General features: G+C 49.3%; 1 protein-coding gene across 1 annotated transcript; it reads left to right on the top strand.

Moving 5' to 3' along the window:
* The first annotated feature begins 810 nt into the window (after positions 1-810).
* RHOU (ras homolog family member U) lies at positions 811-11292 on the top strand. Its single transcript, XM_082719627.1, has 3 exons — positions 811-1412; positions 3116-3174; positions 8978-11292. Exons 1-3 carry the CDS (start codon positions 1151-1153, stop codon positions 9431-9433), a joined length of 777 nt encoding a protein of 258 aa, XP_082575753.1. The 5' UTR covers positions 811-1150; the 3' UTR covers positions 9434-11292.
* The last annotated feature ends 3625 nt before the right edge of the window (positions 11293-14917 follow it).

The following is a 14917-nucleotide window of genomic DNA, read 5'->3' as shown; positions in this document are numbered from 1 at the left end:
ACTGCTACTGTTGTTTAGCATTAGTATTCAAGTTAGTAATATGTGCTACTTCTCAAACCACACTGTGAACCCCGATGAGACCAACTAGACCTAGAGAGGCTGTCTTCTGAATGGACTGTTTGCTAAATGTAGGAGGAAGGCAGAGAGGAAGAAGTCAGAAGTAAATGGAATTCCCGACCCCGCTCCATTAATATTAATGTCACCAAATTTATTTAAGGAAAAGAAAAAATTTGTTCTATAAATTAATTTGCTGGCTCATGGCAAACCAAACGAGCATTAACACTGGACCTGACATCATTGTGCTCCCAGATGATAGCAGATAAATTATTTTAGCAGAAAAATCACAGGACGGGCTGTAGGCCGACTTTAAAAGTTGCCTTTTAATTCAGTCTCCTGCAGACACGTCCCCAGCACACTTCGTTTCCCCTTGGGTGGAGCACTGTGGTCAGCAAGGGGCCCCGGAGCACAGGCTGCGACCGAGAAGAGGAGGCGGGGAGCGAGGGGAGCAGGAGGAAGCTCAGGCTTCCCTGCCCGCGTGGGCGCAACAAGGCGGAACTGGCGGTGGAGTCGGTCCCGGCGCCGGGGGTGGGGGTGGGGATGCCGCCCTCGGCCACCCAGCTCCTCCAGGCGCCACGCCCCAGGACGGGTGTTCGGGGTCCTTCCCCGGAGCGGGCGTCCGCTGCCCTTGCGACCGCCAGCAGCAGCCGTCCGCGCTCCCCTCTAGCCCCGCGTAGCACCGCCTCCCGCCCGGGGGTGCAGGGGCCCGGCGCGCAGGCTGGGGGCGCTGTGGCCTCGGCGCGGGGACGGAGCGGACGGGCCGGCCCCGCCTCTTTCCCCTCCCCGCCCGCCCCCCACGCATCGTGTCGCCGGGAAGCCGGGAGGAGACCGAGCGCTCGAGCTCCACGGCGCTCGGCCCGCAGTCCTCTGCCCGCGCTGAGCAGAGCCAGGTGGCGCCGCCCGAACCCGGAGCCGCGACCGTCCCCGACCGCCTTTGTCTGGGAGCGTGCGGCCTGGAAGCGCGGCTCTCGGGGTCCCGGCCCGCGGCCACAGCGCCCGGTGACAGCTCTTCTCTCCCGGAGGGCTCCGGGACGGAGGGGCGGTGGGGTCGGGCCCTGCTCGCCCGCGCCTGCACGCCCGAGCGCGCGCCCCGATGCCCCCGCAGCAGAGGGACCCCGCATTCCCCGGCAGCTGCGAGGCGCCGCCCGTTCCGCCGCGCCGGGAGCGCGGGGCGCGCGGGGGGCGCGGGCCCGGGGCGCCGGGGGGCCGGGGGCGCGCGGGCGGTGCCGAGGGGCGCGGCGTCAAGTGCGTGCTTGTCGGCGACGGCGCTGTGGGCAAGACCAGCCTGGTGGTGAGCTACACCACCAACGGCTACCCCACCGAGTACATCCCCACCGCCTTCGACAACTTCTCGGGTGAGCCGGGCCGGGTGGCGCTCCCGGCGCGGGGGCGCGTGGCCGCAGAGTCGGCCGGCGCGGAGCCGAGGGCCGGGGCGCCGCGAGGAGGGAGCGCGGCGCGGGGGTCGCGGGTCCCCGAGGAGGCTGCGGGGTCGGCCGGGTTCCGGCTGTGGGACGCGGACCCGGCGCGGAGCGCAGGACCTTTCCCGAGCCTCGGGGACGGGCCGCGCGCGGGGCCACCCGAGGGAGCGCGGGGCAACGGGAATCCTGGGACCTGAGCCCGGCGGAGGGGGCGGGGGACCGGAGACCAGAGCCTGTGCGGAAAGAAACGAGACGGCAATTTAGTAACAATCAGGTGGAGTTCAGGTGGCCTGGTCAGTGGGCTGCGTAGGAAAGTTTCGTCAGGTCGTCGTTGCTGGCGCCGCTGCCGAGTTTCAGTGGGAAGGTGCCCCGCAGGTGCCATTACCTGGGGCCCCGAGAGCCAGTGCTTTTCCTTTCCGTGGCTTCCCTCACAGGGGGCGTCTCCGCTTTGAAGAGCCACAGAGAGGGCAGGAAATAGTTGATTTAGTGAGAACAGCACCCAGGGCTCAGGTTTGGATTACAGCTGGAGAGTACACGCGATTTCTTCTGGGTCCCCCTCCCGTGCTCCCACTTCCATGTCCCCCATTGGCTCCGTTTCTGATTCTTACTGTCTTTTCCGAGTCTCTCTGAGCTGTTTACAGCTCTTATGTATGGTGTGCTGTTATTTTTTGGCTGATGGAAACAAAGATAAAGGATTTTTCAGGTCTTTTTGAAATTTCCTAAAGTTAAAACCCACAGAGGCTAATGCGAAGCACTCTGTCTTGCTCTTAAAGAACCAAAAAACAAAACAAAACAAAACAAACAAACAACAAACAAAAAACCCCAACTTCTTGACCTCGAAAATCCCATGGTAAGGGCTTGCTTTCTTCCACTGTGTCTAAGGTACCCTTCATGAAACTGCTACACTAATGGGTTTCCACGCAGTTTTTTTTTTTTCCCCCTCCCAGCTGACTAGTGTAAATATTAAAAGCCACTTAGAAAGTTGTGCTGAGACCCACCTGCGTGATTAATTCAACTAGAAACCTCCAGGCTGTGCCCAGATGCAGGCCTCTGCCCTTTACCCCATCCCAGTGGAAAGGTGGGCAGGCTTTCTTTTCTTTTCTGTGTTAATCCTCCCTTTGAGCTGACACTGTGAGATAAGCAGTGCCCTCTTCTATAAACAGGACAATGCAGGCAGCCTGTGTTTGCTCATGTTCTCAAAACAAGCTACAATTTTATCATAAACCATGAAGTCTTGGAACGTTTCCCAAGGGAAAACAGAATTATTTGTGAGGTTTTCCACTGAGTTAAAATGGCAAGATTGGTTCCTATTTACACCCCCCAGTGTTGTTTTTAGGCTTTTTGAAACAAGTGTGATAGGAAAATAAATCTTCCCGGGCTGGGCAAAAAGGGCAGGCCTTTCTGGGGTGCGCCCTCAAACGGCTTAGGGATTGCAGCTTCAACCCTAGCCAGGCAGTGAATTGCTAGTCCTGGAGGGTTTGTAAACAAAAATGCCTCCATGGGGGTCTCCTTGTTTTAGGCAAGTCTTTAATTCATGAGGGGACCCAGAATAGCTGAAGGGTAGTTGCAGCTGAAACCATTATTTTCCTGAAAGGGGTTAAAAGACACCCCCTGATCCTTATTTTTGTCTTGTTTTTCAGCTGTGGTGTCTGTGGATGGGCGGCCTGTGAGACTCCAGCTCTGCGACACGGCTGGACAGGTTAGTGACTCATCATGGCTCAGTGCTGGGAAGGGAAGTGGCCTTTGAGAGGTCTCAGAATAACCTCCATCCATAACTGGGTTGTTCTAAAGCCTCATGAAGTGGTCCCAGCCCTGCCCTTCTCAGAGGGTGGTGGGCAGGGGGTGAGAGCTCTGAGCTCCTAAAGCAGCTTTTGGCTCAGCTTTGCATGGTCAGGACTGGGGGACAACAAGGTCAAGATCAGGAGTTCTTAAAGGAGTTTCTGATCTTAATTACTGCCTTGTTTTTATTAAAGAGTGTCAATGATGCTTTGTGTTCATTTCTCAAAGTAAGCTGGTGATAGGATCATTTTATTAGAGGTCAACAAGAAAACTATTAAATTTACTCAAGAAAAAGATGGAGTTTTTTTAAAAAAGATTTTATTTATTTATTTTAGAGAGAGAGAGAGAGAAAAAGAGCATGGTGGGGGGGCAGAGGGAGAGGGAGAGAGAATCTTAAGCAGACCCCACAGTGAGCGTGGAGCTGGACATGGGGGTCAATCCCAGAACCTTGAGATCATGACCCTGAGCTGAAATCAGGAGCCAGACACTCAGCCAACTGCACCATCCAGGCACCTGCCCCCCACCCCGTCCACCTGCAAGAGAAATGGATTGATGTCACTGGGTGACTATTTCTCTCCCTAAGCCGTGGTTGGAATCACTAGGGCCACCCCCTTCCTTTGAAGCAGAGAAGGAGTGGTCGAAGCTCCCTGAGCCGGGGGAGTGAATGAGCCTGGACGCAGTCTCTCCAAATCTTGTCTCAAGGGTCAGGCACTTGGATGACTCACCCAGGGAGGGATGGGTCCTGGGGTGTGCCCTGACGAGCTCCAAGGACTCCTCATTGGCCAATTGTCCCCTGGCACGGTGCTGGTCGCTGAGGTTTCCTTGTTCTCTGGGAGAACCCAGGGTGCCGTGTCTTGAGTTTGTCAGTTGGTCAGCATGGAGTCTTTCCTGTCCGCACTAGAGTTAGAGCAAATGTGGAGGGGCCCTCTGTAGGCGCGTGAAGCCACCTCACTTTCTGAGGCATTGTCACGTGGCCGTCTGTGTGTAAGAAGCCGGCTTTCCAGGATTCCCAAGCGTCTCATCCAGATGGCTTCCCTACCCTGGGATAGCAAATTCACAGGTTTATTTCTCAGAACTCAAGGTGCCACAAGACTGGGCAGCTTTGGTGCCCATCTCAGTGCTGGTTTGGCGGTGAGTGGTGGCCTTGCGTGTCCTGTCCCCTCTGTCCCGGAGCATCTCCACTTGTCCCTTCAGCGGCAGCAGAGAAAAGCAAACACACTGTGTATCTTCCTGCCTGTGGGAGGGAAAACTTAAAAAGAACACCGCTCTTCTAATATGGAATCTTTCCGAATACCCTTCTGGTATTTGTTATGAAAACTTAACTGCTTTGTATAAAGTAAGAATCTTTTTCCTACCACGTGTCTGACTTTCTGATCTTGGAAATGAGGTCAGAGTCCCCTGTCGATAAATGTAGGTGTTCCTGCTAATGCAAGAAGGGGTAGCTGAGCAGCCCAAGAATAAGACCGTGGACAGGAAGCCCAGGAGGCATGGTTCCTGGGGACCCTTGAGAGAAGAAGCAGGCAGATCAGTGCATACCCTGCCCATGAATGGGGGTTCCCCTGTTAGTGGTTGACTCCTGTCACAGACATGGCTTCCTGATTTGGGCTTCGAGGCCTAGGGCCTGCATGGTGCCTGGCACAGAGCAGGGCTTAATCAGGGTTTATAATGCAGACATGTAATGGAGTGCTGGGTCCTGGGGAATGCCACCTTATGCCCTGGCCTGCCCCTCAGGAGACTTAAAGTTTGTAGGGAACATAAGCCAGTTGGTAGAACTTGTGAAAGAAAGCAGGGAAGTGCCATAAGGAGGAAGGCAGTGTGGACTTGGGGTGCAAGACAGGGTCTGGGAGAAAAACCACTGGGCCATTTTGAAAGGGCATAGGACTATCACCAGAAAAACTTTGTGGAAATGATCCTGAATTATTGAAGCAGAGTTCGATTTTTTCCTTAAGATGGTCTGTTTAAAAGTTGGGAAGCACAGGAAGAATTTTGGAGATACTTCCATGAAAAAAGTTTATAATAGGGAAATAAAAGGACTTTGGTGCAAGTTGTTAAGTTTTAGTTTATTTGGAAATTATTCTTCTGGCCTCCTGGTGATGTTCTCATTGAGTTTTACTGTATTTTTAAACTGCTGTATTAGTAAAGTATACCTTACTATGTAATGAATGAATAAACCAATTTCAAGAACTATGAAAAGTATACAACTGGTAAGATAAGATTGTTTTTTTCCTCTACTCCCCAAGTATCCATTAGGACTTATTTCGACTAATAGCAAAGCCAGTCAGAGTAGTAGTTCTTTCCTACCTTCCTTATTCCTTAGCCCAGATCTGATAAACAGCCTTTTAAGGGACTTGATTGGTCACCTGTTATATTTCCCTAATGTTGACTCACTCAGTGAAACACCCTCCTCCTCCGGGCAGTCTCCGGGCAGTCCTCTGGATAGCCTTGTGGGCTTAAAGTGACTTGTGTGACTTGTTTCCAGCTCCAGGGGAGCATGAGCACAGGTAGTCCTCACTGGGGCCCAATTGCAGATTTCAGATGGAAGATCAGAGCAAGAATATGGCTCTACTGGCTATATTTAAATATATATATGTAAATATTTATACTTATATATGTTTTTATATTATATTTATTATATTTTATAATATATAATATATACATATATATTTATTTTATTTTTATATTTATATAAATATACATATATATTTAAATATAGCCAGTAGAGCCATATTCTTGCTCTGAACTTCCATATATATGTGTGTGTGTGTATAAACTAGAAATTGCTCTGAGCTTCCGTGTGTGTGTGTGTGTGTACACACACACATACACACTAGAAATTGCTTTTTGTGCCTTTAGGTTTTCTTGTTAGGGAGGTAGGTAAGCCCAGAAAATTTTATTTATTTATTTATTTAAATTTATTTGTCAGAGAGAGAGAGAGAGAGAGCGTGAACACAGGCAGACAGAATGGCAGGCAGAGGCAGAGGGAGAAGCAGACTCCCCGCCAAGCAAGGAGCCGGATGTGGGACTCGATCCCAGGATGCTGGGATCATGACCTGAGCCGAAGGCAGCTGCTCAACCAACTGAGCCACCCAGGCGTCCCAAGCCCAGAAAATTTTAAAAGGAGTTTTTAACACTGGACTCACAGTCTTACTCAAGTGAAAATAGATCAGAGACTGAGGACTTGGAGAACATACCTTTGGCATAAGAGAAGGGGACCATCACTGAAATAGGAAAAGGTGACTATGGCATTGCCAGGAGAAGCTGAAAATTCTTCCACCTTTTGACCCATGAGGCACTTGGAAAAATCCATGCTAAAAAAACCAAAAACTTATATTGGAGCTTGACCAACACTACCATCCAGTGGCTTGTCTGCCACGCCCTGTCCCTGACTGAATTCCGTATGTCGTCCCCACAGACCTGGCAGGTGTCTGCTGATCCCTGGGTCACAGAATACCTCTCCTGGAGGGGACATTCCAGTGGGCCTTGTCATGCACGTGCTTGCTGTGTTGATTTCAGCAAATAGCTAAGGTTTCTGGTCAGGCAGTGAGGAGGACGGCTTGATTTCTGCTGGCTCTCTGAACCCTTTAGCCAGAATCTTAGAGGTCCAGGGAGCCTGATTTCCAAAGCCCTGTCACAAGGCCCAGCCCCTGAGCTTGCCTTTTTTTTTATTGGTAATGTAACCCTAGCTCGCTGGGCACGGCCAAGGGTGATTGGCTTCCAACAGTGAGCTGCTGCTGCCCGAGGGAGTTGACCTTCCGCAGGGCTCGGTTTTGTGCTTTCTCTGAGGCCTCGGAGAACAGAGGCAATGTTTTATAGCAATATCTTCTTTGCTGGGCCATCATTGACCTGGTGGAGTTTCTGTGTTGATTCTTTCAGCACGAAGTTGGCACTATCTTTTTAACCATTGTGCATCGAATTCTGACAAGTGGCATAGACAAAACACCTGAGCCTTTGAGCTGGTTGACTTTAGTGCTGTTAGTCCGTTGTTACTGTACAGTGGAAAAACGGAGCCTCCAAGAAAGAAAGTGCCTTCAAGTAAAACAGATCCAGGTTTCCTTTATACCTGCAGAACAGCCACAGATGCAGAATCCTCTGCACTTAACTAGGAGTTGGTAAACGATCAGAGTATGCCAACGGTGTTCTGAGACCTGGATGACATTCCACTTTTTCATGTCATTAGGAAGATACCTGTCATAGGACACTTGTGTGAGGCTGGCACCCACAGGTAGAAATTATATTTTACTTTATTCATTTTTTATTTTTTAAAAGTTTTATTTTATTTAATTTTAAAGATTTTATTTATTTATTTGACAGACAGAGATCACAAGTAGGCAGAGAGGCAGGCAGAGAGAGAGGGGGAAGCAGGCTCCCCACTGAGCAGAGAGCCTGATGTGGGGCTGGATCCCAAGACCCTGGGATCATGACCTGAGCCAAAGGCAGAGTCTTTAACCCATTGAGCCACCCAGATGCCCCTAAAAGTTTTATTTTTTAACTTTTTAAAAAATAATATTTGTACCTGATGTTGGGCTTGAACTCACAACCTTGAGATCAAGCATAGTATGTCTTCTGACTGAGCCAACCAGTTCCCCCTAGTCCCTGATAGAAATTTTAAATAGGGATGAGATGATGTAAATATTTTCCTATGAGAGAGTTGAGTGAAAACTTTCAGTTCAATGATTGGGTCATGGTAGGCGACTATGAAGAAATGCTGATTTGGAGACACACATTCCTACAGGGACTGAGGACAGGTTTGTCTGTCTGTGGCCAAATCCCCAGGGCCTACACGGTGCCCAGAGGCCAGCATGCATCTCTGTTGAGTGGATGACCTTGGCAGGTATTTAGCAAAATGATGCTTCGTTGTTAGGATGAACTGTCATTATTCCATCCAGTTCTTGATACCCAGAGTAGGGTGGGTATGCCCGTTCTTGGGTCCTTTATCAGCACAAAGCACGCTGCATGGAGGCCCCTGCTATTTGCAGGGAAATAAGAAGGGAAAGGAAGTTCACAAAAGAAGAAAGGAGGGAGAACAAGAGATCAAGCAAAAACAAAGAGGTATATCGAGCAAGAATGAGAATGTGTCAGCCAATGTGACATTGCAAGTCACATTGTCTTAGGTGACTTTGAGAGGCATAGGCTCTCTGCACTGCCAAGGAGAAGCCCATCAGAGGTTGTCAGCTCCAATTCTGGGTCTGTCCTTGTGTCTGATTGACATCATTCAGTGGCCTGTGCCTGCCCTAAGTGTGTGTGGTGCAGATGGGACAAGGCTGCCGTGAGGACAGGCAGGGCTGGATTCTTCAAGAGAGAGCTGGGTTAGTCTAGGGATCTTTGGGGTCAGACTGAGACTTGGGGATCCTTGTGACTGCTGCCTTGATTTTAGAAGAGTATCTAGATTCCAGATTTGGAAGAGTAAAGCTGGGTTACTCTAAGCTGAAGCCTGGAGAAAGGAAATTTGATTTTCATAATTCACCTACTATCAGTGCTTTTTCTATGGTAAGTTGCCAGAGGGCCGTGGCACTGGTGCAAATGTCGAACGCCTGGGGCAGGTTTGGGGGCCTGGCGGTGCAGGAGCCCTGCACAGGTAAGCAGCAGCATCGCCTTCTGAGGCCCTGGCCTGTCCCTCCATAATTGGACCTGGCAGACCCTTTCAAGAAAAAACAGTAAAGTGGTCTCTTTGCCGATGAGACTCGATTGAAGAGGTAACTCTCGGCTGCTCTGATTGGTTGCAGGATGAGTTCGACAAACTCAGGCCTCTTTGCTACACCAACACGGACATCTTTCTTCTGTGCTTCAGTGTGGTGAGCCCCTCCTCCTTCCAGAACGTCAGTGAGAAGTGGGTGCCGGAGATTCGATGCCACTGTCCCAAAGCTCCCATCATCCTCGTGGGGACTCAGTCGGATCTCCGAGAAGACGTCAAGGTCCTCATCGAGCTGGACAAATGCAAAGAGAAGCCAGTGCCCGAAGAGGCGGCCAAGCTGTGTGCCGAGGAAATCAAAGCTGCCTCTTACATTGAGTGTTCAGCCTTGACTCAGAAAAACCTCAAGGAGGTCTTTGATGCTGCCATCGTCGCAGGCATCCAGTACTCGGACACTCAGCAGCAGCCAAAGAAGTCCAAAAGCAGGACTCCAGACAAAATGAAAAACCTCTCCAAGTCCTGGTGGAAAAAGTACTGCTGTTTCGTATGATGCCGGCCGGGCGCCTGACGGGTGGACTTAGACGGCGTCCGCGGTAGAAGCTATATTAGCTGAAGGACCCCTGTCATCGTGTAGGAGCTGTAGAGACAACGTGCGCACGCACGTGTGTGTATGCGTGTGTGTATGCGTGTGTGTGTGTGCACGCGTGTGTATCATAGCTGGAGTCTCAATTTATGTCTTCTCTCTTGTCTTTGATATTCTTGTGTGTTTGAGCTTAGGGACGAGCTAATCATTAATTACACAAGATGTTTTTGAAGTCAGTGGAGCATTTTTTGTTAACTCTGGAAACATAGAGCTCTAGACCTCTGCATTAATTTATATCTAATTTGAAAAAGATGCCTCAAATCTGGGTGTCAAGAATGAAATCTTTTTTTTTTGCTGTGTTATAATGGACCGAAGAACACAAGAAGAAAATGATGTGGTTAACCCTCGTCCCTTGACCAAGGGCTCCTTCCTGTGAGTGCGTTACGGCCCCTGGCCAACTATGGTGAAAATCACTCTTAGCTCTGAGACTCCACACACTTTTAAAAAACTTTTTTAAGGAACTAAAATCTGAGGGGGAAAAAAAAAAAGAGAGACCTCTGCCTCCAAGACCTCAAACCAGTCACTTTTGTCATAGGTGAATACCTGATTGCTTCCAATTGAATATCAACCTGCAGAGAATGTGCTACTGGACTCTGGCACTGGATACACCGGAAAGAAAAAGTTGTTCGTTGGGATTTTTCATTCTTAGACCAGTCGTGTTGACATCATACTAACATAGCCAACATGCCTTGTGGAGTAAAGCAAGTATTAGAAGCTCTTATGTTTCCTGTGGGGAGTGACTCGTGTTGAGATCAGAATGTGATATTTGCTTGTTTGTGTGCCTGCACCAAACTGCCTGAATCCCTGGTGGTTAGAACACTAGGGAACGTCTATCGGAATTGTCTTAAAACTTCCATACTGTTTAACTTAGCCCACCTGCAGGGATGTGGACATGCTTGAAAGGCCTGCAGCAAGCATTTGTAGGAGACAAGGTATACTTTTTTCCCCTTAAGTCAGCTGAAATGTACACACACACACACACACACATACATGCATATGGCTGTATTTGCTGCTGATTCAGACTTTTAAACAGTTAATGAAAAAAACCCAGCCACAAAAACAGATGTGAGGGAAGCTCAGCTTCCTCTTTTTCTTACTTTTTTGAACAGATCTCTTTCTGATTGTATCCCTTTCAGATATGATTTTAAGTATACCTTGACACAGTTTTGAGACCATCTTAAAACACGAACATCTCTTAAAACCTGTTTTAAACCCGAATGTCTCTTGAAACCTGTTAAAACCACCAGTTAAAGCCACAGATGCCTTTGAGGGACCTGGCAGAGACCAGGGCTAGGAGTCAGAGGGCCCCCCAGGGGGCGGGGGACCACAGCTCCCCTTCTTGGCTGCATCCTTGCTGGGGGACAGCCGGGAAACCATGTACTTGTGAAACATTTGTGTTCTTCAAGGTGACAGTTTCTAGGGCTTCATCTTTCGGAGAAAAAAAGTCCCCTATCAGCAAAGTAAGTTTTTCTTTACTTCATGACCGCTGTGATTCTGAGATGCCAAAAGGTGGCCTAACCTGTGACTTACAACGTCTGGTTGCGCTGGGTCAAGCAGAGTTACCAAAATCAACTCGGCAACTAGGGAAACTTCCGTAGAGCCGGTGGATAGAAGTCTTACCTTTCTGTCGGTCTTGTGTTGTCTTTTTTATATTTAAAAAAGCGAATTTGTGTTTTCCTATAGAAGAAGTAAAAGATTGAGTTCGGGGCTTCTTTGATTTCTGTTAGTAAATAAAATTAACTGGTTTCTCTGTTGAAAAACAAAAATACTTGTATTGGTCACTATTTATTTTTCTTCGGCTAGCCGTCCTAGTTTCCCGAAGCGTCTAGTTCTAGCCTGAGTGAGTAAGATGACGTCATGTGCCGAAATGCTCCAAACAGATGCTAAGCTGGGCTGCCCGGCTCACCTGCTTCCCAGGCTGGGCTCTGCCTGCTCTGGGTGCAGCGATAGGAGTGGCGGGAGAGCTACTGGGTGAGTAATTTTAAATCGTACTTTTGTATTTAAGCAAAGGTCATGGAGTACCATGCAAATTAATTTTTAAGATAGAACACAAGACTTGAAAGACATTTCATACACGCGACAGCATATGGGGCTGCTGTTGGTCCTCCCGTGGGGTGGGCCACTGGGGGAAAGCTGGCAGGGAACATGCCTATGTTAAGTTTTACTTAAGTGGTTTATTTTTAACCCAACTCAATAGAATCCCGTACCATTAGCGCAAAAAATCTAGAGGGTTGACCTTTAAACACAGCCATTTTTAGCATGTTGCTGCATTTTCTAGACTAGTAAAGGTATGATTGGTTGTACTTGAGGCTTTCCTCCATTTATCTTTCTTTGTGTGATTGGGCAGAAAAGTTCTTAAAAGTATGTGCTTGAGTTAAACATGAAGTTGATTCACTTCAAGGTGCAAACACTGTTAAACTTGCAGCTTGGTTTTGCAGACAGTTTTATGAGTGGTGCTTTAGGAAACGCCACTCTAGCTCACCTCCTACAGTGTAGGCCAGTCATAATTGAAAAAACCAATAGACTCCCAACCTGTTTTATCACTTTTTACCATGTATGTGGCAATGAGCCTTTTGCAATATTATTCTCTGTGCTTGACAGACTTCAGGAGAAGCCATCCAGGTATGACATGAGCCAAAACGAAGGCTGTCGTAACCTGGTGCCTTACCAAGTTGTGCATCTCTGTTTTCAAGTGTAAATGATGTTGAGTAGAATGTTGACCTTGAAAATGCTATAAGTGAGGTGGTATGAAATAAATTCTGACCTATGGATATAACTGCTCTTGCTTTTTCTACCAAGGAATGTCAGTGGGAGTGAATAAAAGCTTAGCCGCATCAAAAGCAGCCTGGTTGGGAAGCGTCATGGCGGCCACCAGAGGCGTTTGGGGAAACATCCCTGACCAACGTTAAACGCTTCCTGAATATGGGGTTTTGAGAATTGGGGGTCACAGTCTGACATAAGCCCTCTCCGACTCTGGGTCTGTAGTGGATCGTGTGCTGGTGGCCCATGTGTGTCCCTGGCAGGAATGCTGTTCTTGGAGCCAAACACGGGGGCCCAGAGAAGCACTTAGAGTGTGATGATGGGTAGGTCACTAGATCTGAGCCTCAGTTTCCTTATGTGTGAAAGTACTGCTTTTCTTTCCAGGCTACTTGAATCCTGAATGAGAATCCATGGGCACATGTGGGGTCAGTGTCCGAGATCTCTAAAGGTGATGGAAGGGATTAGGCCATGAGCCTCGCCAGCTTTATCAGCAAGGCCAGCAAGGCTCAGACGTCTCCATCCCTGAGGGATAGGGAGTGCCCGTGTGGTATATGTGAACTTGCGGTCAGCCTTCTCATCACACCACCAGAATGTGGCCCTTACCCCAGGTAATGTGGTGCTGATGGCAGGACCATTCTGAGAGGCCAGATGTCATCCTGCTTCCGCCCTTAAGCCTCAAGGGTGAAGGGCTCCTGGTCATCTACGAAAGGATGGGCCTGTTGCCCTCATTCCCCATGGTGCCTCTGTGGCCAGGCCTTGCCTCTCGTATCCACCGAACATTCAACCACTTTGCTGTGAAGAGAGCAGCTAAAATTACTGCTGCTGATACCCAGCTCACCGTCCTTGGCCTCCACTGGCAGCCTAATCCCAGCTCAGAGGACCCGGAAGTTTCTCTTCAACCACACCCTGCTTGCCTTCCCAGGATACATGGACAGAGCCCCAGTCCCTTTAGAAGGGGTCAGGGAATGCTTCATGGCGACATTTCCAAGACCTGAGGGAGGTGAGAGAATGACTAGTATCTGAGAGGAAAGTGTTCTGAAGGGGAAACAGCAGGCGCAAAGACCTTGAGGCAGAGCAAGTGTCTGTTATGTCCTGGAGGCCAGTGTGGACAAGACTAAAGTAGTGCAGGGAGAGGAGCAGGAGATGACCTAGAGGAGGGGAGAAGGTCAGGGAAAGGATGAGGTTAGAGAGGCCCCTGACGTCAGGGAGGGCATGGTGTGGTGGAAGGGCCCGGGAGGAGAGGGCTGAGCTCCAGAGTCAGACTCTTTGAACTTGAATCTTAGCTCTGTCACTTACTGGTTGTGATTCCTTAAACAACTTAGATTTCTGTGTCTAAACTTGAGAATCTATAAAGGGAATAGGCCCGGCTCCTGCCTCAGTGGTCTGATGGGGCTGCAAATGTGAGCTGCTCAGTCAGTGTCTGCTCTGATAGGTCTTGTTGCCCAGTTCTGTTCACCTCTCTCACAGTAGGCTGCCTAGGTGATTTACATATGACTGGCCCCCAATGGCTCTTGTCTTCAGCCCTACTAATTTTTGTCAGCCTTATGCTTTATATGGATGATAGCACCTTTATTTTTCATTTCCACTCATTTTTACGTAATAAGAGCAAAACAAGAATTACTCCAGCAGTTGCACAGGCTGACTCTGGAATGGAGATGCTGCAGGGACTGTTGGGGGCTGGCCATGGGTGGGCAGGGCCCTGGGCCAACTCCCTCCGAAGGGGAAGGTGGAATTGAGCTTCTGAAGGTGGTGTGCTGAGTTGGACTGATACAACGAAGTAAGATTTGTGTGAAAGTCAGGGATCATGCGTCCAGGGCGTCTGGCCCTTGACTCTTTTCATGCAAGAAGTTTTACGCTTCAGATGAGCATGAGCAGCTATGTGAATCTAGAGCCATTTTTAGAATCCTTGTTGATCAGGCCAGCTCAGCCAACCAGTTTCCCCCCTGCAGTCCTGCCAGTACAACTGAGTCCCGAGGAGACCCAGTCCGCGTGTGGAAGAGGCATGTGGTCGAGAACCCGATGTTGATCTCCAACCTGATGTCTGTCATCTAAGGGGAAGCTGCGTTCCAGAGCAGAATATCCCTTTTCCATTCATTCGCCTCCCGAGGGTCCCACAGATACTTCCAAATGTGATGCCTTCTGTGAGTTTCCATTCGTGACTGCAGCGAATCCCACAAACTTAGTGGCTTAACATGATTGGATTTCTTACCTTACAGTTGTGGAAGTGAGAAATCTGAAATGGGTCTGGCTGGGCTGCAGTCAATGTGATGACAGGCCTGCGTTCCTTCCTGGAGACTCTCAGGGAGCCATCTTCTTGCTTCCCTTGGCTCTCGAGCCTGCCTCCATTCCTTGGCTCAGAGCCTCCCCCACTTTCAAAGCCAGCCATGGCTGGTCAAGTCTTTCTTCGAGGGCATCCCACTGACACTGACTCTGCCACCTCTTCTTCCCTCCCACCCCCCACTTTGGGACCCTTATTATTATATGGGTTATATATATTATATGATTTGGAGAGTCAGGGTAATTTCTCCCTGTCAAGGTCCATGGGTTAACAATTTTAATTCCATTTGCAACCTCAGTTCTGCTTTGCCGCATAACGCACGCCATCCCAGGATCTAAAGTGTAGGATGTGAA

This window comes from Mustela nivalis (genome assembly GCF_964662115.1).
Source record: "Mustela nivalis genome assembly, chromosome: 2".
Classification (NCBI taxonomy): domain Eukaryota; kingdom Metazoa; phylum Chordata; class Mammalia; order Carnivora; family Mustelidae; genus Mustela; species Mustela nivalis.
The sequence above is the reverse complement of the archived record's forward strand: the minus strand, read 5'-3'. Positions and strand labels throughout refer to the sequence as shown.

Excerpts from the sequence above, each read along its gene's own strand:
- RHOU (XM_082719627.1), top strand. The coding sequence starts at position 1,151 with ATGCCCCCGCAGCAGAGGGACCCCGCATTCCCCGGCAGCTGCGAGGCG. Across the intron at positions 1,413-3,115 it reads CGCCTTCGACAACTTCTCGG|CTGTGGTGTCTGTGGATGGG; the intron begins GTGAGCCGGGCC and ends CTTGTTTTTCAG. Across the intron at positions 3,175-8,977 it reads TCTGCGACACGGCTGGACAG|GATGAGTTCGACAAACTCAG; the intron begins GTTAGTGACTCA and ends GATTGGTTGCAG.